This window comes from Triturus cristatus, chromosome 11 (genome assembly GCF_964204655.1).
Source record: "Triturus cristatus chromosome 11, aTriCri1.1, whole genome shotgun sequence".
Taxonomy (NCBI): domain Eukaryota; kingdom Metazoa; phylum Chordata; class Amphibia; order Caudata; family Salamandridae; genus Triturus; species Triturus cristatus.
In genome coordinates, this window is record NC_140594.1 from 868,258,044 (window position 1) to 868,278,754 (window position 20,711).

Consider the following 20,711-nt stretch of genomic DNA (forward strand, 5'->3'; position numbering starts at 1 on the left):
CCATACACATGCAAACCAATATCACCAGCGAGTGTCAGTCTCCAGAGCGAATATATCTTAATGTTTTATTAAATACATTTTTTATACTAAAAACATAAGAGTACATAAAAAGGCAAATCATTGTGCCATGAATCAACTGCCAATTCTAATAAATCACATACATAAAATACATATCCAATTCACTACGGGAGAATGTAGTAGACATTAAGAATTTGTCATAAAGGGCACTAATCCAACAGTAATTTCATGATCAAAACATCATTGTGTACAGTTTTTTCTGACCAAAAACAATTCAATTTAGTGTTTTTGGTCAGAAAAAGAACTCTACGCAATGATGTTTAGATCATGAAATTACTGTTGGATTAGAGTCCTTTATGACAAATTCTTAATATCTACTACATTCTCCCGTAGTGAATTGGATATGTATTATTTTGTGTATGTGATTTATAAGAATTGGCAGTTGATGCACGGCACAATTTATTTGCCTTTTTATGTACCTTTATGTTTTCACTATAAAAAAAAGGCATTTATTTAATAAAACATTTATATATTCGCTTTGGAAACTGACACTCGCTGGTGATATTGGTCTAACCCCAGAAACTCAACTCCCACAACCAAGTACTTACCTGTAAACCGATAACTCCATTTCCTCCCAAAGGATTGCATTGACTGTTTTAAGTGTGGAGTTGGTTTGTATGGAACTCTAAGAAACTGCAAATCTACAAAAACTGTTTTACTTACCTTTTCTCTAGGAAATGTCCCAGTGTGCTATCTAGGCATATCACACTGAGGCAAAAAAAAAAGTGACCGAAAAACTACCCTAAAAAGTAATGAAAAGTAATCTAACAGTAATATCAACTGTATTCAAAGTATTTACAAACCTGTAACAAATTAATTTTAATTCAGCTTGCTTGTATTGTTCAAACTGCCTTGAAAAGTACCATTTATACTTACCTGTGCCAGGCTTGCTTGGTTCTAGAAAATAAATATAACTAAATATTTGTATACAAATAAATTGGTCGGAGTTCAGTCTTTGAGTCTGTAACATCATTACTTGCCTGAGTGTGAGAAAGTGCCATCTTTCTTGCATGGTATGCCCCCACTTTTTGTTGAATTGCTGATGTACTTTGACTGAGTGTGCCCTGGGCTCCTGCCAATCAGGTACCCATGGCCTGTGTTCTTTCCCTAAAACTGCATAAAGCCTAAACCAATTGGCATCTCTGGTCACATATCAGCCCCTGGTAAATGGTACCCTACGTACCCAGGGCCCTGTGACCAGAGAAAGCCCCTAAGGGCTGCAGCACTTATTGTGCCACCCTTAGAGGCCTTGTACCCTGACAAACACACACTGCCTTTGCAGACGGAGTGTCTTGGTGCAGAACAAAACGGAGTCGACATGGCACATATCCCTGTGTGCCATGCCCACAAACACTGCCCTGGCATACCTCAGTCTCCCCTCTAGCTGGATGCACTACGCCAGTGGTGTGGGTACAGGTGCATGAGCCCTGTACCCCTACAGTACCCAGGTCCATTCCTGGGCACTGTAAGTTCAGTGCTGCCATTAAGAGTATATGGTGCTGGGAGGTCGTCAACACGAACTCCACAGCACCATGATGGCTACACTGAAGACTGAGAAGTTTGGTATCAAACTGCTCAGCACATTAAGCCCACACTGATGCCAGAGTGGGATTTAATGTCAGATGCACGACAGAGGGCAACTTAGAGTTTCCCCCTGAAACTAACCCACAATCCACATCCTGTCTGAGAGGCTGCCTAGGCTGCCACACAGCAGACATGTTGCTGGACCCCTGGGTAGTGAGCCATCCGCTCTCCTAGGCCTGCAACAATGCACATCCCGGGCGAGGTGCTAGGTCTCCTCCTCCTCCAGGATGGGCAGGGGAAGCTTCAAAGGCATGCCGCCTTTGTGAGCTTCCAGGCCACTTGCTGTACTCAGCAACTGGCCCCCACCGGTTCTGACCCCCACTCTGGCGGGAAGACTGGCAGGAAACCCCAAGGGAGGAAAGGGGGTGTGCCATCCTCTGCCAACCCCGCCCCTCAGGTAGGGGAGGCGAGGTGAAGCACATCTCCGGGCTCTCGCCATCTTGAAGATGGGAGCCCTGCCCATCAGGACTAGGCTCCTGCCCCCCTCCCACTGGAGAGTGGCAGGATAGGGGATGTACCCACCCCAGGGAAGGGAGCCATTGGTCCCTGCCCTTTACCTACCTGTAATGCCCCTAAATTTAGTTTTTAGGGGCACCCTGAACCTTCCTTCCTCGGATCCAGAATCCGAAACAAGCAAGAAGAACAAGAAGAAAGAAGACCTGCCGTGCAGCTGCTAACAAGAGGAAGACACCAACTGACTTGGCCCCAGCCCTACAGGCCTGTCGATCCTCGAACCTGCTCCTGCTAAAACCCAGCGTCTCCAGTGGTCAGCAACCTCAAAAACCCCGGAGGACCAGACTACCTTGTGACTCTAAAAGGACTGGGACTCCCAGGAGCAGTGGTTCTGCTCAAAGGAAGTAACAAGCCCCTGATGCCAACCAGGAACCGCGACTCCTGCACACCCTGCACCCGCCAAGCCTGGCCCGTGCCGGAGTGGACAAACACCACGAGGATCTATGAAAGATACCAATACTGGATAACTGTAGTTACAGGTAAGTAACTTGTTTTCTTATCCAGTATTGGGGTATCTTTCATAGATTCACATGCCTGAATCAGAATAGCGAGCAGTATACCAAGTATACAGTCGTTTGCGGATGGCGGGAGACTAGTGCTGATACTCCCTAATTGCATCCACAGCTTGTTAACAAGAGGTATAAGAAAAGATCTTAGAATTCGAAATATGCCATCTATAAAGAGAAAAGCATGTAAACATGAAAGCAAATCATTGTAGCACATTGCATTGTTATATTAAAGATATCAACATCTTACATATTAAAATATGAAAAAAGGGTACCTGAAGGTATCTCAAAGAAACAGATGTCGTAGTACAGCTTGCCCAACTGCTGCATCATCACGATGCGTAGATTGGAGGCAGTAATGTCTGTTAAAAGTGTGGACATTTTTCCATGTCGCAGCACGGCAGATATTTTCTAGAGTCACACCAGCAAACAATGCTGTAGACACTGCTACTGTCCTCGTGGAATGGGCCTTGGGTTTCCTCAACAAAGGCCTGTGAGCCTTGTCATGGCAGAAAAGTATTGTAGATGCTATCCATCTGGCAATGGTGGATTTTGTAACCGCCTTTCCCAGAGTAGTTTGGCCATAAGCCACGAATAATTGATCGGACTTTCTAAGGTTCTTTGTTTTCAGAAGATAGAATTTAAGACATCTCTTGATATCGAGAGAATGTAAGGCTCGTTCCACTGGGGTGGATGGATTAGGAAAGAAAGTCTTGAACGTCACTGGTTCATTAAGATGAAACTGTGAAGGCACCTTAGGGATAAACGTTGGATTAGTTCGGAGGTGCACGTAGTCTTGAGTGAAGTGTAGAAAAGGTTCCTTTACAGTAAACGCCTGAATTTCACTCACTCTTCGAGCTGATGTTAAAGCCAGAAGTAAAGCAACCTTCCATGTAAGGAATTTTAGGTAAGCCTTGTGGATGGGCTCGAATGGATGCTTCATTAACTGCATTAAGACTGTGTTGAGTTCCCATTCCGGTGGCGGAAGTCTGACCGGAGGAAACTCTCGGAATAGTCCTTTCATAAACTGTTTAATTAAAGAGGATGAACAAAGAGAAGGGCCATGAGCACCTCTTCTGAATCTGGAAAGTGCAGCTAAGTGGACCTTGACTGAAGGGAAAGTCCAGATCTTGCCAGGTGTAACAAGTAAGGAAGGATCTTTTCTGCAGGATCGTCCACCGGGTGCACCTGGTTTGCTTCACACCAGCAGCAAAACCGTTTCCATTTTAGACGGTAAGTTTTTTTCGTGCTCTGAGCTCGTGATTTTGTTAATATATCCCTACAGTCCTGAGGGATATCCAGGTCCTTAAACTCTAAGAAGTCAGGAGCCATGCGTGTAAATGTAGGGACTGAGGGTCCGGGTGGAGAACCTGACCCCTGTTCCTTGACAGCATTGTGGGCGTCGGGCGAAGACTGATCGGCTGGTCCTGTGATAGCAATAGGAGCTCCTGAAACCAGTATTGGCGTGGCCATCTGGGTGCAATCAAGATGAGACGACAGCCCTCCAACTTCATCTTGCGTATGACCCTCGGTATCAGGGGTATCGGGGGAAAAGCGTAAGCACAAATCCCTGACCATCGCATGGACAGGGCATTCCCCCTTGAGCCCTGTTGAGGGTATCTGCTGGCATAGAAGCGGCATTTCTTGTTCTCCTTCGTGGCGAACAAATCCAGCGGTGGTGTTCCCCAAGCTCTGAATATTCTGAGCACCTGAGCTTGCTCTAGCTCCCATTCGTGGCAATCTGATTGGGATCTGCTGAGCGTGTCCGCTAATGTATTGCAGAGACCTCTGACATGTTCTGCTCTGAGGGTTATGTTGTGGAGTGTGACCCATTCCCACAACTCCTGAGCTTCCGTGGACAAAGTTGCTGATCTTGTTCCTCCTTGTTTGTTCACGTAGAATGGTATTGACGGTTCGAATCAGAACCGAAGAACCTGCAATCCTTGGAAGGAAAGCTTGCAGAGACAGAAAAATTGCTCGCAATTCCAGACTGTTGATGTGTTTGTTTTTGTACTCTGGGGACCACTTCCCCTGTATCTGTAAATCTTGGAGATGACCTCCCCATCCTTCCATGGAAGCATCGGTAGTGAGGACAAAGTCTGGAATCTTCTGAATGAAAGTAAGCCCTTCTGATAAGTTGGGAATATGGGACCACCAACGTAGAGCGCTCTTCATGCCTGAAGTGACTCTGATTAGGTCGTCGAAGGAGCCCATCACCTGCTGCCACTGAAGGTGTAACTCCTCCTGCAAGGGTCGCATGCGGAGCCGCGCCAGAGGAACGAGGTGTATTGCAGAGGAGCACATCCCTAGCAGCGACGCGAACATCCGGACAGAAACTGACTTTCTTTTGGAAATTCGGATTGCTAAGTTTTGAAGACGAACCTGCCGTTCGTGAGACAAGAATGCCTTGCAGCGGACGGTATCTAACAGCGCGCCCAGAAAAGGAAGGATCTGCCTTGGTTGTAATTGAGATTTGCTCCTGTTGATCGTAAGCCCCAGAGAATGGAACAGACGAAGAGATGTTGTCACGGCAGTCTTGACTGATCTTTCCGAAGGACCCTTTATTAACCAGTCGTCTAAATACGGAAAGACTTGGATTCCTTGGGAGCGCAACACTGCTGCCACTGGAGCTAGGCACTTCGTAAAGATCCTTGGGGCAGATTTTAACCCAAACAGGAGCACCTTGAACTGGTAATGGGCGCCAGCCACTGTGAAGCGAAGATACTTGCGATGCTTCGAATGTATTGGGATGTGAAAGTAAGCGTCTTCCATATCTAAGGAAGCTAGAAAATCTCCCTCGTTGAGGCAACCTAGAATTTCCGCCAGAGTGACCATGTGAAATCCCTGCTTCTTGAGGAATCTGTTCAGATTGCGAAGGTCTAAGATTGGGCGCCACTCCCCGGATTTCTTCTTGATGAGAAAAAAGCGGGAATAGAAACCTGTCCCCTTTTGAAGCGCAGGAACCTTCTCGATTGCGTTCTTGAGGAGCATTGTTAAAGCTTCTTTGAATAGTAAGTGAAGACGAGGGGGAGGGGGTCCCTTGGGTGGTTTGTTGGGTGGTTTGGTGACAAACTCTACGGTATGACCGTTGTGAACCAGATCCAGAACCCACTGGTCCGACGTAGTTTCTTGCCACTTGGTCGCAAAAGTTGAAATTTTCGCACCCACAGGGAGGGGAAAAGGAGTGGAAGGCGCTCTGCAGAAATCATTGCTTCCGTGAGGTGTCTCTTCCCCGATTCTGCGATCTTTTTCGTCCGCCTTGACGAGAGAAACCAGATGTATTGGTCTGTCTGTAGGAAGACTGATATGATTGCCGATACTGAGGCTGGTACCTATTTTGTTGGGTATGATAACTTCCTCTGGAAGAAAATCCACGGCCCCTTGCTCCTCTGAAGGTACCTCTTTTGTATTGCAAGGAGCCCAACGATCTTGCAGTATCAGTATCCGTTTTAATTGCATCATCTATGTGTTTTCCAAACAATGATTCGCCATCATAGGCCATGTCCAATATTTTTGTCTGGACTTCTGGTCTGAACGTGGTAGCTTTCAGCCAACCCTGGCGCCTAAGAGCCGCAGCCCCAGCCAACTGGCGAAAGTTAGTATTCGCAATATCCAGTGCGCAGTCGATAGTCTCTGAGGCTGCACGCTCACCCTCCAACAAAATCTTTCGAGCATCTTGCTGGTTATCCTCTGGGATGAGGTCGATAAAGCTTGCCATTTCTGACCACATCTGGCGGTCATAACGCCCTATTATCGCTAGGGAGTTGGCTGCCCTGATGGAAGCAGCTGCCATAGTTGAAATTTTTTTCCCAATTAGATCCAGTCGGCGTCCTTCCCTATCCGGTGGTGTAGTGACCGGTGCTGCCGGATTCTTAGACTTTTGTTGGGCTGCCTGAGATATAACCGAGTCTGGACGCGGTTGACCAATGAGACAAGAGGGACTGTCGGCTGGAGCACGGTATTTTTTGTCAATCCGTGGCAGCACCGCTGGTACTGATGCCGGGTTTTTCATGATTTTAACCCCTTCTTTCCAAATATAGTCAATGATAGGGATAGCTCTCGTAACCTTTCTTGACTCTTCTTTAAAGTCATGCAGAAAACAGTCAGACTGCTCAATGGTAACCGGCAAGTTGAACCTGGTCGCAGCTCGCTGCATAAGGTTATGGAACCCCCCTATATCTTCTGGAGGCGAATCAGATGGTAGAGGGGTAGGTGGCGAAGGCATAGGGATTATATATGAATCCCAAGGGTCTGCTGGGTCTGGCAACTCGCCCTCTTCGTATTCCTCCTCCAAGGTTGTATCCTGATGCGGGTCCTGTGGAGGATCAGGCAGTTGAGGCATTGAGGCTGGACCCTCAGGCAGAGGCAATGGGTCCGGCTGCGGCGCAGTCTGTGGAACCTGTGGAACGTTTGGCTGCGGTGGAAAACGCCGCTTATAATCTGCAAGCATGGTTTGTAGGTCTTGTATCAAAGTAGGAGGCAGATGTGACATCTCGTTCCTACGAGGTTGTGTGTAGCAGGGTCTATGATGCGGAACGACTATGTCTTCCTGATAGTAATGCCCTTGATAATTGTCATCTTCCGCATCATCATCGTCCTCCTGACATTTGATGTGCAGTTCCGAAGGATGGCGAGCAATCCCAAAGGGCCCTTCGTCCTAGTCGTCCACATAATCATCGTCACACTGCACATAAGTTTCCAGGAGATGCGAGGGAGTAAGCGGTGAAATGTCCTGCCTTTGAAAAGACTTTAGTTGAAAAGTCCCGGTGGAAACTGGAGTAGAGATCATCGTCGACGGGGCTGTGGTCGACGGGATCGTAGATGGTGCTATCGTCGTCGACTGGCTCAACGTCGACGCGCTCGACGTCGACGGGGTCTTCGTCGACGGGGTCTTCGTCGACGGGGTCTTCGGGGTCTTCGTCGACGGGGTCTTCGTCGACGGGGTCTTCGTCGACGGGGTCTTCGTCGACGGGGTCTTCGTCGACGATGGAATCTTGGTAGACGTTGGAAACTTCGTCGACGATGGAATCTTCGTCGACGAGCTCTTCGTCGACGAGCTCGACGTCGACAGGCTTTTTAATGGCGGAATCGTAGACGGCGGTACTGCTGACTTCGTCGACGAGGACTTCGTCGACGACCCATCGACGGCGGGCTTCTTTGAGAGGATAGTAATCTTCGTAGACATAATAGGAGAGGTAAGCGCCGTCGTCGTGAATGTTTGTGTCAATGAAGAAGCAGACGAGGTGACAAACTGAAGATTGAGAGTAAGCCAAAGATTTTGAAAGGCTTTTACTCACAGTTTGCTTGACTGTAGACTCCTGAGGAGAGTGCGCATCAGAAGTAGAATGATGCGATTTCTGACGCTTCTTCCCTTCGCTGGAAGATCTGTCCTGCGATCTAGCTCTCTTGCTAGAAGTAGAGGCTTTGTCATCCTCCTCAGCCGAAGAGGATTTAAGCCACCAAAGCACTCTCGCCTCCCTATCCCTGAGAGTTTTAGTAGGGAAGGTGCGGCAAATCTTGCAATCTTTTGCCTCATGTTTAGGGTAGAGGCAGTAGATGCAGTCTACATGTTGATCATCAACATGGACTCTCTTCTTGGTGCAGGTCCTGCAGGACTTAAACAAGGCCTTCTTGTCTGACATGCTGAAGCAAGTTGAAAGAAAACTGAGAGGCACTAAGGGAGACTCCCTTCCACACGACGAGCGGTGAAAATCTGAGGAGAACTGGCTCTGCTGAGAGGGTTCTAGAAGGGTGCTGGTGTCTGATTGGTTGTTACCAAATTCTTGGTTCTTTTTGCATAATGAGGTAGATAGGCTGCTAAGATACAGGCTTTTGGCCTTTTCTTTGGGCCTACTACTAGCATTTTGGCACTACTTTTTTATTTACCGGGGACTCCCGCCTCGGCGACGGGGAATGATTCAGGCATGTGAATCTATGAAAGATACCCCAATACTGGATAACTCACTTTTCCTCCATAGGGTAACATAGAAGAATTTCCAAATGAAACCAGTCAAAGTGTCGATTTTTGAAACAAATTTAATTAAAAATCGCCTGTATAACAAAAACGATTTCTTTCAACTGTTTACAGGAGATGCACCAGTGCTGAATCCAGGATCCAGCACCGAATAAGAAAAAGTAACGATAACCCTACTTACCTATTAAGTGAATTTCCTCCCATAGGATAACAGTGATTCTATGTGAAAAAGTTGGTCAACTTTTGAAATACAATAATATTTCTTAAAAATCACACATACCTTTAACCAAAACACATTTACTCACCTGTTTCCAGGAAATGTCCCAGGACTGAATCTAGGATCCAGTCCTGTGGTTAGAAAAGTAATCCAAAAAGTAATTGCATTTATTAAGAAATTCCCATTGAGCTCAATGTTAGAATTGGGTTTGAATTGTGTTGCCCATTGCAACAACTGTAACTACTGTATTCAAAAGTCTATTGTCTATTGAAAGTATTTAACTAAAGCATCTTATTCTGGGAAAGTATATTTTGATACCTATTGTTGGTTCTAAATTAAAACTATACATTTTTTATATACAAACCATTGGCCTAGAGTTCAGTTCTTGAGTGTGTAAGGCCATTTGCTGACGGAGTGTGTACAACAGATGCTTTACACTGTCCTCCGATACTGCCTTACTGCTCGACCAAGCTACCACTTTAGAGAGTAAGGTTATATCTAACTTTAGCCTCTGGGGACTGTGCACACTGTACCTATTTGGGGACAGTATATACAGAGCCACTTTCTTACACTGAGTTTGAACAATAAGTGCTTAGCACTACCCTCTGATCAAGCATTACTGCTCACCCACACTACCACAAACATAGTGCAAGGTATTATTTACTTTTACCTCTCTCTACCTTTAAGGTTCCACTGGACTCTGTGCATACTATACCTTACTTTGGTATAGTGTATACAGAGCCAGCTTCCTACAGTTCATACCATCCGAAAGGTGTCTTTGTATAGCCTATGATATTTTGAATGAGCCCAGGTCCGTAGGGGATCATGTACTATTATCTTGGTTTTGGGACAGGGAGTTGCATAGCACAAACAGGTGTGGGTGTATTGGGTGGCCGGTTCCGATTGTTAAAAGCCTGATTGAGATTTAAGGCTTCCTCCTTTTGTTTTCCCAGAGGGCAAAGTGTTCCACTGTCTTGACACACCAGAAGGATGAGAGCTTAAAGAAACCATTCACCGTGCGGATAAAGACTCCGAGCCTTGCACTGTGCCTTGTGTTAAACCTACCAATAATTCCTCATACTTTCTATCACGCGGTTTGGAGTTGTGTTGTACTTCTTGTCATAGTAACCTTTAACAGTTGCAACAGCAAGGGACTGCTGCGCTAGGGGCAAACAAAAACGGTAAAGTAGCTAATAACTGAATTGAGTTGTTGGATGCTGAACTGAATTCAGGGGTTGGGTGCTTCGGGAGGAGTACAAGGAAACAAACATCTCCCAGCATTCTTCATGCACAGATTTTGTGGATGGACACTTGGCTCTCAAAATGACATTAATCACCTCAGGTGAAGATTGAAAGCCCTCCTCTTTCACCACTCAATCTCCACACTTGGGAGGAGTAAGTGGTGCCGGCTCGGGTACAAAACTTTGCCCCGATTGCTGTGACACTGACAGGTCTTCCTTAAGGGGCAGCTGGATCAGAGAAAGAATGCTCATGGCCACAAGCTCTGGGTACCACACATTCCTCACCCAGTCTGCAGCCAGTAGCATGACTTGTGCCAGATCTCTCTTGAACCTCAGTACGCTGGGCGGGAGAGGGAGGTGCAAACAGAAGTCTTGACTCCCAATGGTAGCAGAAGGAGTCTAAGGGAGGACTGCCTGTGAGGTTGATAGAAGTCTCCATTAGAAAAATAGCATTTCATTCGGCACCGAGTGCACATGCCAATATTACAGAACGTTAAAAACAAATCTAGAAGTAGGAAACTGGAATTGTATGTTGCACTCCCTTCTCATGACTTCAAATTGTAACACTGTGAAATGTTTAAATTTCTAAATAAGATATTTAAGTTAAGATGGGATGTATTTAAACAAGGATTGAGTAAAGACTATTACATGGGTATGTAATGGTTGTAAACGAAACGGTCTATAAGTTAGTAAATTTGAGAATGACGCCAAATTAATCTTCTATTAAAAACAAGCATTTGCAATGCAATAGGTCTCACATTTGCGAGAGTTTGAGCTACTGGCTTTGCAAATGACAATGCATTTTATTTGTGTGTTTTGAAAACCTGCGAGGGCACACTTTGTACTTCTAGTCCTTGCTTACGAGATGCAAGGCTGGCAATAACTGTGCTTCTTTTACTGCCTTGCATCTCATAAGCAAGGACTAGAAGTACAAAAAGCGTGTTTACGCACCGCTTGCAGCTTTTCAAAACACAAATAAAAGGCATTGTCATTTACAATGCGAATAGCTCAAACTCTCTCAAATGCTAGACCTATTGCATTGCAAATGCTTGTTAATGTTCGTGCTAAGTCACGTAAACAGCAGCCCAGGGTTTCCATTGACCAGCGGGCTGCATGTGGCCCTCGGGCCTACTCTGGCTATCACTGCATTAGATTGGCGATAATATTGTCACACATTTCTTTAAACAACTCACATACAGTCTGGTACTGTTTGCTCAGGGGACTTATGCTTCCACTTTACAAACCTGTGTTTGACCTCATGGTCGTAGGTTCAGATGCTAGAGGGCCCACTAAGATGTTCATCCTTCTGAGGTCGATAAAACAAGCACAATTGTTTACCTATAAAAATACAGCTATTTTGCGTGAAGGTGCACTTTAAAACTACGTGTTCTATTACTTACATTTGCGTACAATCATGTGTTCAGACTCGCCCATGCGGTATTAGCAGTAGTTTCTTATAAGCACTACATTTTTCTGTCCCAATACATTCATGTGTGCCCACTTATGCTTGCGTTTTAGCCCTGCTCCGCACTGTATCAAGTATAAAGACACACACAAGCACACTCACACACACAGGTACGCACAGGTACACAGACAGCATGCGCACAGTACGCACAAATCTCTCACACACACACCAGTACCTGTCAGGGGGTCACTGCTAGTGTCCACATGCAGGTCCTGCACGTCCCTCACTGGTGCACACCAAGGTTTGCCCATATATACCCTGCATTGTCTGTCTTGTGTTGACACAGCCCTTTCTCTGCAAATTGTAGGACAGAAATGGGCGTTGTGCTGGGAATGTGATTTCTCGTCTATAAGAAACTGCCCCAGCATACTGATCTTACAGACAAGTCAGTAACTTCCTTCCTTATTTTCGTTATTCCTTCAAACAACTGCACACAAAGGCACATGGCCGCTTGAAAGTGGACCTCGCCATAAAATAAACAAACAAGAGCTAATAAATGCCCTACGGATCAAAGGACCAATTAAATACTGCTCCGGCAGTGAATGCTTGCAAGAGCTAATAAATCAAGCGCTCGGTGGGAGCGTGTGAAAGCTATCACTACAAAGGAGACGCCAGGGAGGAGACGCCATGCGCGAGCACATCACCTGTCCTGGCGTGCACATGGTTTGTCTCCCTTCGCGAACAAAAGCAACAATAGAGTCTCGCCAAGGCGAAGCAACTGCGCTGCGTTCGCTAGGCGAAACCTAAAAAAAGAAAAATAAACATGTAAAGCACTAAAGGAACAAAATTCTGATTCTTAAAGTAACCTCGGCAGGATAACAAACTTATCACTTAAGCAGGTCCAATAGTTAGCATAAAATGAGCATGAAGGTGTAGTTGAATGTGCAGTTAATTGGCACGTCATGAATCCAAGAAAATAGTTTAGATATAAAAAGAACAATCATGTCAACCATTGCCAGAGGTAGCAAAGCACTGTAAAAATGTATTAGCAAGAGATTCATTCTGGCACCTACTCCCTAACATATTTTCAGATTTTCCTTAAAGTAATCATGCGCATTTGGCACGAGATAAACTGTATGCACATAATTGTAAAATTTATGCCAAAAGTTGAATATCCTGCAATTATGAATGTTTATTCCTTTGGTGCAGTATGACCTTGGGGAAAAAAATGTAAAGCAGAAAATAAAGCTACTTGGTTTTAATACACATTAGCAGGTGTTTGAGCTTCAGGCATTTATTTGAACAAAGGACAGAAAACCATAAATACTTTGATGGCAGAATTTAAAGTGCGAAAAGTATAGTTGTCCGTTAGCATGAAAGTTTTGTATGTGAAATTAAACTAGTGGGGCAGATAGAGACCCCAAGATGAAAAGTGAAACAAGATAAAGAGTGAAAATGTGAGAGTGAGAGAGTGCACTACTACTTAATAGCAAAATAAAACAGACTGACCGTAATAACAGATTAGAATTAAACCATCGGGGACAGTGCCAACATACAAACTCTCAGCCAAATGCAAATAAAAAAATAAAAAGTACAAACATTACTGGTCCACAGACTACTAAATCAGCTTTTTTGAATTTTTGAAACTTTAGTAACTATTTCTAAATCATTCAAGTGCTGAAACAACCACCTCACCTTTTCTCCTCTTTGTTCATTCAAAAGCTCCACTCTGCGACACAAAACCTGAATGGGATTTTTTAATCTTTCTGATCCAATTATATCTTCCAAATACTCCAGCATGCCTTCATCATGTTCAGTCTGGCCTTTAGGTTTCATCATCGCTATTTGTTCCACCTCACCCTGCAAGAATGAAGCCAATAGAATTATCCCACTAACGAAAATACTTTACATTGTATGGAATCTGGCAAAATGCATATTTTCAAACAAGAAGTGATCCCCTTTAGCATTCATCTACATTTAAAGCAGAAAAACAAGACTGTAGACAAAGGCCATAAAGTTATGCGGTTTATAATTGACACGGGAATATCATACAACAACTGAATTTTAGGGTTTGAACCGACAACACATTTTCCTTTTGTAAGCCAAGATAAGTAGTGTTGGGACCTCCCCTCCTTGGTTCCCAACATTCCTATTCTTATTAGGACTGAGAAACTGCCAATAGAAGGCAAGCAAAACCCTCTACGAACACTAATGTGGTTCACAGGTTTGAGTAACTGCCACTCTTATTTGTCACTGAACACTACTTTTGGATTCTCATTTTGCATTTTTCTAACTCTACTTTTGATAAGAGGTTTTAGTCTTCCTAATACCTAAAGTAATTATGATAGTAGACTGATAGGTCAAGGACATCCAGTGATTTATTTCCAGAGCTGCATACCAATGCAGTCAGTTAAAAGAGGAGTAATCCATGAGCAACAATCTTCAATGCAACATTGTTGGGTGAAGACACTTTAGTGACGTCCTCACGGTAGTGGTCATTGCAGACCCGGATTACTGATATAGCCCCAGAATCAGAATTTTGGAAGTGCAACTTTCCTAAGAATAGTCTGGGAGAATTATTTACTACTTCAACTCCTGTACACAAATATTTTGTGGAAAGTTAGAAATTTCTTCAAGAAGCAAGGCTTAAAAACTGGAAATTTTGCATTGACCAAAGTGCTGCCCTGTGGGTGCCACTCAGGGCAAACAAAACCGAAACACCACGACGACTTGGTAGACATGCAATTGGGTAGCCGGTAAAGCATTTTTAAGATCGTACATACACTGCAAGATCATGAAGCATTAACAGTCAATGACCCTCAATTCACTCCAATGATGTTTTTAAGGATTTTGTCATTTATTATTTTTAGTGAATCCTGGACCCAAAACGTTTGCAACAATCGAGGCAGAAATAAAGCAATGAGCAGCTCAAATAGGTGGCATAAGATTAATAGAAAAAACATAACTAGAGGGCAAGATAGGAGGCAGTATTTACTTGCTGGCTTAAACAAAACACCCAAACCAAAAAGTAAGTGATACAAGAAATCAGTTGCTACATAGATGGTTGAAAGAACACATTCAAGCGATACATCTGGAGCATATTATTATATCACAAAGAATGAAATGATGGTCAGCAGAACGGTACAATACAAATCCTAAAAATTCATTACTAAAATTGTTGCTAGTTAAAATGTATGACGTTAAAACTAGTAAAAACTTGGCAAGCCAGCCCATGGACTTGTATAAAGTGCTGGTGCATAGAATAAATTGTAAATAAAGGGTTGTCGTGGGTGAAAGTTATTTCTCCGTATTACCTAATGTGTGAAATTAGGGTGCCCCTCGTAAGGCTTTTTACCTAACTATCCACGCATGGCTTAACTTGGCAACTTGGCCACGCCACAAAGGAAGCTCTTGGGTCAGGGGTCAGAATTCAGAATGCGCAGCGCCTCCCTATAGTCACAGGTGCCCATGTGTCTACAGATTGGTTTCAGCCACTCTGACCATGCGATATTGTAGTCCGGAAAGGCAAACATAACATGAGCGACGCACTCCAGCGGGGCTCTGCAGTAGGGGCAGCCTTTTGTTGTCTGATTTGGTAGGCGCCATTTTGTTGTAAAAGCGTGGACTGGAAGTGTGCCAAGCCTAAAGCGGATATACAATGTCCTGTCTCGTGGCACTTGAATTATATCCAGATAAGGCTCAGGTATTCTGGCCTGCTTGTGGTTAAAACATTCTTCGGTTAGCCTCCCCCATTAGGCTTGTTGAGTTCCTGCCTGTCTACCCAGTCCCAGAATGCACGTTTAGGCTCAGACTTATTTTTGGGGGGGGGGGGGGGGGGGTTGTCTATCCCACGATTCCTTGAGGCCTAGTGATGACATGGTTTTCCTGACATTTGCTATCCATTTAACTCTATGATCCACATCTCTGCTCATCACCTCAGTTAGTGCTGTGGTGTAGTTTGAGTTCTGGAGTACGCATTAAGCGGGCCGCAAAAGGCGCAGTTTGGCACCATCTCTGAACGATCGCCTGCCCATATCGTACATTAGAGGCGTTAGTGGGACATTGAAGGGGAGCATCACCAAATCCCTTAGGAACTTATGCTCGGATTTACAGATGTCATCTACATTATCAAACACCCACAACTCTGCTCCATACAAGGCTGAACTGCCTTAGCATTGTAAACTGAGGGCCGGGGCAGCTGGCCTGCTATACGAAGAGCGATGTTCTTTGCCTAGTGCCCCGGCCACAAGTTTATGGCTCATAAGCATCTTTGCTATATGTGGCCTCCATAGCATTTTGTCTGAGTGTCAGACAGCAAGATAGTCAAAGAAGCTGACCCTCTCCAGTAGGGTACTATTCAGGGTAAGGTTGTTTCTGAAAGATTTGTGGGGGTTAAATGTCATAAGCTTTGTCTTGGAGGTGTCGATGACCAGCCCAGAGAGTCGTATACCGGTTCATTAATTTTTTTAACCCGGCTGGGGTCTTCAACAGCAACAAGGTGTTATCGGCAAACTCGAGAGTCTATCTTTTCACCCGCCAGGGCTGGAGCATCAGCTGGATCTTCTTGTAAATAGCTCACCACCCCGGTCACATATGAAGAGAACAGGGTGGGAGCCAAAACACAGCCCTGGCGGACTGCCCTCCCAACGGGGATCTGTTCCCTCAACTGACCTGGAGTCCCCCATCTCACCTGTGCATAATTGCCTTCGTGTAACCGGACCAGTAAATTGAGGATCAGAGAGGGAATGCCCATATTTCTAAGGATCTACCATCACCTATTCCTGGGTACCAGGTCAAAGGCAGTCTTTAGGTCGATAAATGCTAGATAAAGACTGCCCTTGCCAATCGTCACGACTTTCCAGTATACCAGAAAGAGCATGAACACCTGATCGATCATTCCAGTATTGGCCCAAGGCAGGCCTGGTATTGGGAAAGGACATCTTCCTCCTCTATCCAAGATTGGATTCCCTGTAGCAGCACCCGGGCAAACACTTGTGTTGCATCAATCAAACTGATCGGTCTGTAATTTGCTGAGTCCTCTCTGGCACCCTTTTTATATATTGGGACCACCTTAGCACCCTTCCAAGATTCTGCACTGGGCAGCCATCGGCTACAGCATTGATCAGGAGCTAAATATACCGTGCTTAGTTAGTGGGGTCAGCAAGAAATAGGTCTCCAGGCACACCATCTGGTCCAGGAGCTCTGGCAGGGACTATATTTATCGCAGTTTCAATTTCAATCAGGGAAAAGGGTTCACCAGCATTCTCTGTTGGAGGAATGTCTAGGGGATCGCGTGACCCCTCCACACATACATCCTGTGGTGGAATACAAATCTCCAAAGTGGTCATACCACTCTTGGCTTGTGATGTGGTTGGAAAGTGTACCTAGGTCCCCATTATTGCCACTACTCACTAAGGTCCAGAATAGGTTAGAGTATTTTCCAAGACTGACATCCTTAAGATCCTGCCAGTGCGATTCATTCCACGTGATTTTTACTTTGTGCAAAGTGGCTCTGTAGTCTTTTCTTGGTGTCTTGACCAGGGGGAAATTCTTGCTTCTAATTGCTGAAGCTAAAGCCTGCCTTTTAATCCTGCATTCTTCCGTATACCATGGGTGCAGATTTTTTAGAGGCGCGTGTGATTTGGTACGCTTACTGGGTGCTTGAAAGTAGGAACTCAACTGTTCCATTGTACGCTAGAACGAATGGTAGGGACTACTGCTCCACCACCTGGATCTGCAGTTGCAGCTCAGAGATGTTCGTAATCAGGGATAATCTAATGCCCACTTTTTTGGAATCTTGCAAAGAGACCTTATGCAACTTTAAGAACCTTTTGCAATTAGAGGGAACGACCTCTGTGATAGAGACTGGGATCAGAGTGGTCTGGGAAGGATGTGTTACATCCCACGGGATCTTCATGTTCACACAGAGAGGGTTATGGTCACTATCAGTGGTGGTAGTACATACGACCATATCGATAATTTTGCCCCAAAGCCTTACCTCTATCAGAATGTAATCAATACGTATGGGGCAGGTAACTCTGTTAAAAGTGTTTGCCCCCCAGAGTGTCCGAGGGAGTTCTGCCATTAGCTGCTCTCAGGCCGAACTCCATAGTGAGTGCATTTATTTGGAGTGCTAGTGAAGTTCATCTCTTCACTGGGGGTATATTAAGTGAGGGAATCACCCATTTTCTGTCATCTTCCTCAACCCTCAGCCTGTCCTCTGTGCTCAGAGGCTCAAATGTTCAATTAAACTCTCCTGCAACTACAATTCTAGCGTGGGGTGAGCATCTGGCTAGGGATTGTTCCATTATCGTATGATGGGCGATGGATTACCCCCCGCCTCCCCCATGGTCCCTCTAATATAAACATTAAACAAGTCTAGAGTACTCCCTCCCCTAGGTCCCTTGATAATGAGCCTCAAAATGTCAGGGCTCATGACTGGCTGCAAGATTCGTCGGCAGCCCAAGGCAATGCTCACCCAGATCATCAATCCTCCTGAGGGGCGCCCTCTCCCCATGGTGGTAGCTGGTAAACAGAAGCAAGCATAACCTGGCTTATAGAGGGACCAGACTCCAGGTCTCCTGAAAGATACAGATATCGAATCCCTCTAGGAGTTTGTTCCAGTGGGGAAGTAGTAGCTTGTTATTTAGCCCTGTCACATTCCAAGAAATAATCTTAAGATGGTGGCAGTTTGGAGCAAGGGCCGAGCTAAAGTTTCTGCTATGGGTAAATTGACTGGGCGGCACGGGGTGAGATGGTACGATGGAGTCTGAGGATGTACAAAAATCTACCTCCTGAATTCTCTGGGCATTGTCAGCGGGGTTACTTGAGCCCTTCGCTGGATTGCCTATTGATAATTTGTGATCACTGCAAGAGAATAAAATGTCATAGAAACACTATTTTTAAGGAGATTATATTTTGTTCCTGGTATGATTGTAAAGGAGGTAGAGAAAGACCTCAGTCCGATGTACTCCTGTTATTAGACCACCTGCAAGCCATGTTTGGATGCGAGTCATGAGGAGGCAAGAGGTTTGCATGCTATTGGTCAGGAAGGGCCCTAGGGAGTAGGGATTTCACCAGGGTAGAAAGTTCTATCATGTGTCTCAGGGTGGCTATCTCAGACCCAAGACTACCAATAAGCTGGGGAGTGTCATGCTGTGCCAAGCATTGCACATCGTTGGTCTCTTATTTGCGTTTTGCGAGATGACTGAGGTAGTACATCTGGACATTTATCAGGCGTATCAGACAGTGGTGCAAATCTATTTGTGCAAGGGATAAGGGGGCCAGGTAAATGTTTGTCAGGGCAGGTGGGAGATTTTAAGAGGTGAAGATCCCCGACTTGTACTGCTGACTGCACCCCTGACGTGTTATTGCTATGGACAGGAGTTCCCTTTCTAGTCTGTTTGTGGAACATTATGGGTATAGTAGTTGGGTGGGGAGGGCTGTTGGCATTAGAAGGGGGCTGGCAGTCGATGCAGGGCACTGTTGGTTCCATTACTAAGATGCCCTCGCATTCACTAATCAAGGAGTCCATCCTGTCCAGCATACAATTATTGGCTGCGTGTTTGCGCGATTTCCTTGCCTGCCCCGCTACTTAAACTGTTTTCTACCCCTATTCCCTCCATAGCTTTCCTTTTGCCCATATTTTAACCTGTGTTAGTATAGTGCGATTACAACTGTTCGCAAGTGATTGACCCAAAGGTAGCTTTTGTCCAAACAGCCATCAGGGGTATAGACCAAATTTTGTAGTTGCTATAGGTGCTATGATGGGTTGGTCAGTCGTACAATCAAGACAAAAAGTTCAGGCAAGTTGGTTCTTTTAGGTGCTTTTTACTGTACACCAATCCTCTCAAGCATAATGTGAAGTGGTACAGTACTTAGTTGCTAGCAGATAGTGGCAAGCAGTGATGCAGTCCGGAAGTCAAATGAAAGAGGGGTGGCTTTGCCTCTTCCTGGCAGTAACAGGCAACAGTGGGCAGGCCTTTGGCCCGGGCACAGCCACGCGTGTCCCGCGGGAGCCAGCGCTGGTTTCTAAAGCGCCTCCAGGCGCTTGCTGATGCACGCAGCTCCGGCCGCAAGGAATCCTGGAGCTTGTGGTGCCCCCGGGCGTGGAACAAGGCTTAAGGAGCAGCTAGCTGGCAGTAAAAAGGCTGAAGCGGGACCAGAGTAGTAAACAAATGTATTATATTCATATTATATGACATTTGGTACCGTTAGTGAGACAAACCTGAATCAATTTGTTAATTTAATGCACATTATAGCATTTTATAGCGGGCGAGTCATGTTTAGCTAGAGTTAAGTTACACAAAAATAACAATAGTAGCTGTTTATGCAGTAAATTATCAACTTATTTTTCTCAACAACCCCGCACAGGTTGCATGACATCAAATTAAATGCCATTCTGCTGAAACGTGGTCAAATACAACTGTCCTGGTTATTCTGGTACTTTGTACTACTCCCTGTAGCTCGGTTGGGGGTTGCCAGCAGCCAGTTGCAAAAAAGTGAATAAGCGCAAGGAACGGTATCAATTATTTAGTGCTTGCTCTTTCTCCTTTACAAGTAGGATATTTCAAATACTAAAGAACAGGACAATATTTTGAGTCTCATCCAAACGTGGGGTAGGGGCGTGAGGTAACAATGAGCCCTAAGGGGGGGAAAAAAAGCGGACTATTTTTACATTTTGTTCAGCTGAAAACAGACAAGTGACACTTGTGTACATAAATGCATAAAAGGTACTTCCATACCTCAACAGTACACAATGACATGTTCGGCTGTATCCAATTATTATTGCACAGATGTCTTACAGGAGTAGGCAGCAGACTGAATACACCCTCTAATCGATGCAATAATGCAGATACTTGGCAAGGATTGTGGTAATGCATTGCAGTTTTTACCATGTTTGGGAATGCCCCTCAGTTCTTGGAGTCTAACAGTGCAGATACACCTCTGCAATCAATAAGCAACTCAAACTAGAATTGGTTGCAACTACAGCGTTTCCAGCAGCAATGAACTGGGAAAGGCTTACTGGCCTTTGCCGAAAAAAAAACATTTTCTTCTCAGACCATATCCCTGTGGTTTGTATAGCAGACGTGTCACAACAAGAGCGCTAGGTGTACAGGCGCTCCACTAAGCAGAACCTGGTGATACCGTGGAGTGTGCATCCCCTTGATTACAGAACACATTCAATAGCACA

At 45.1% G+C, this 20,711-nt stretch overlaps 1 protein-coding gene across 3 annotated transcripts in view; it reads right to left on the reverse strand.

The window, feature by feature from the left end:
• Nucleotides 1-20,711, reverse strand: part of SMC4 (structural maintenance of chromosomes 4) — a 910,253-nt gene that overhangs the window by 845,126 nt on the left and 44,416 nt on the right. For all 3 annotated transcript variants that reach the window (XM_085634717.1, XM_085634719.1, XM_085634718.1), the window contains exon 6: nucleotides 13,214-13,378. In XM_085634717.1, the coding sequence (XP_085490843.1) occupies nucleotides 13,214-13,378 (165 nt within the window). The remainder of the gene's footprint in view (nucleotides 1-13,213; nucleotides 13,379-20,711) is intronic.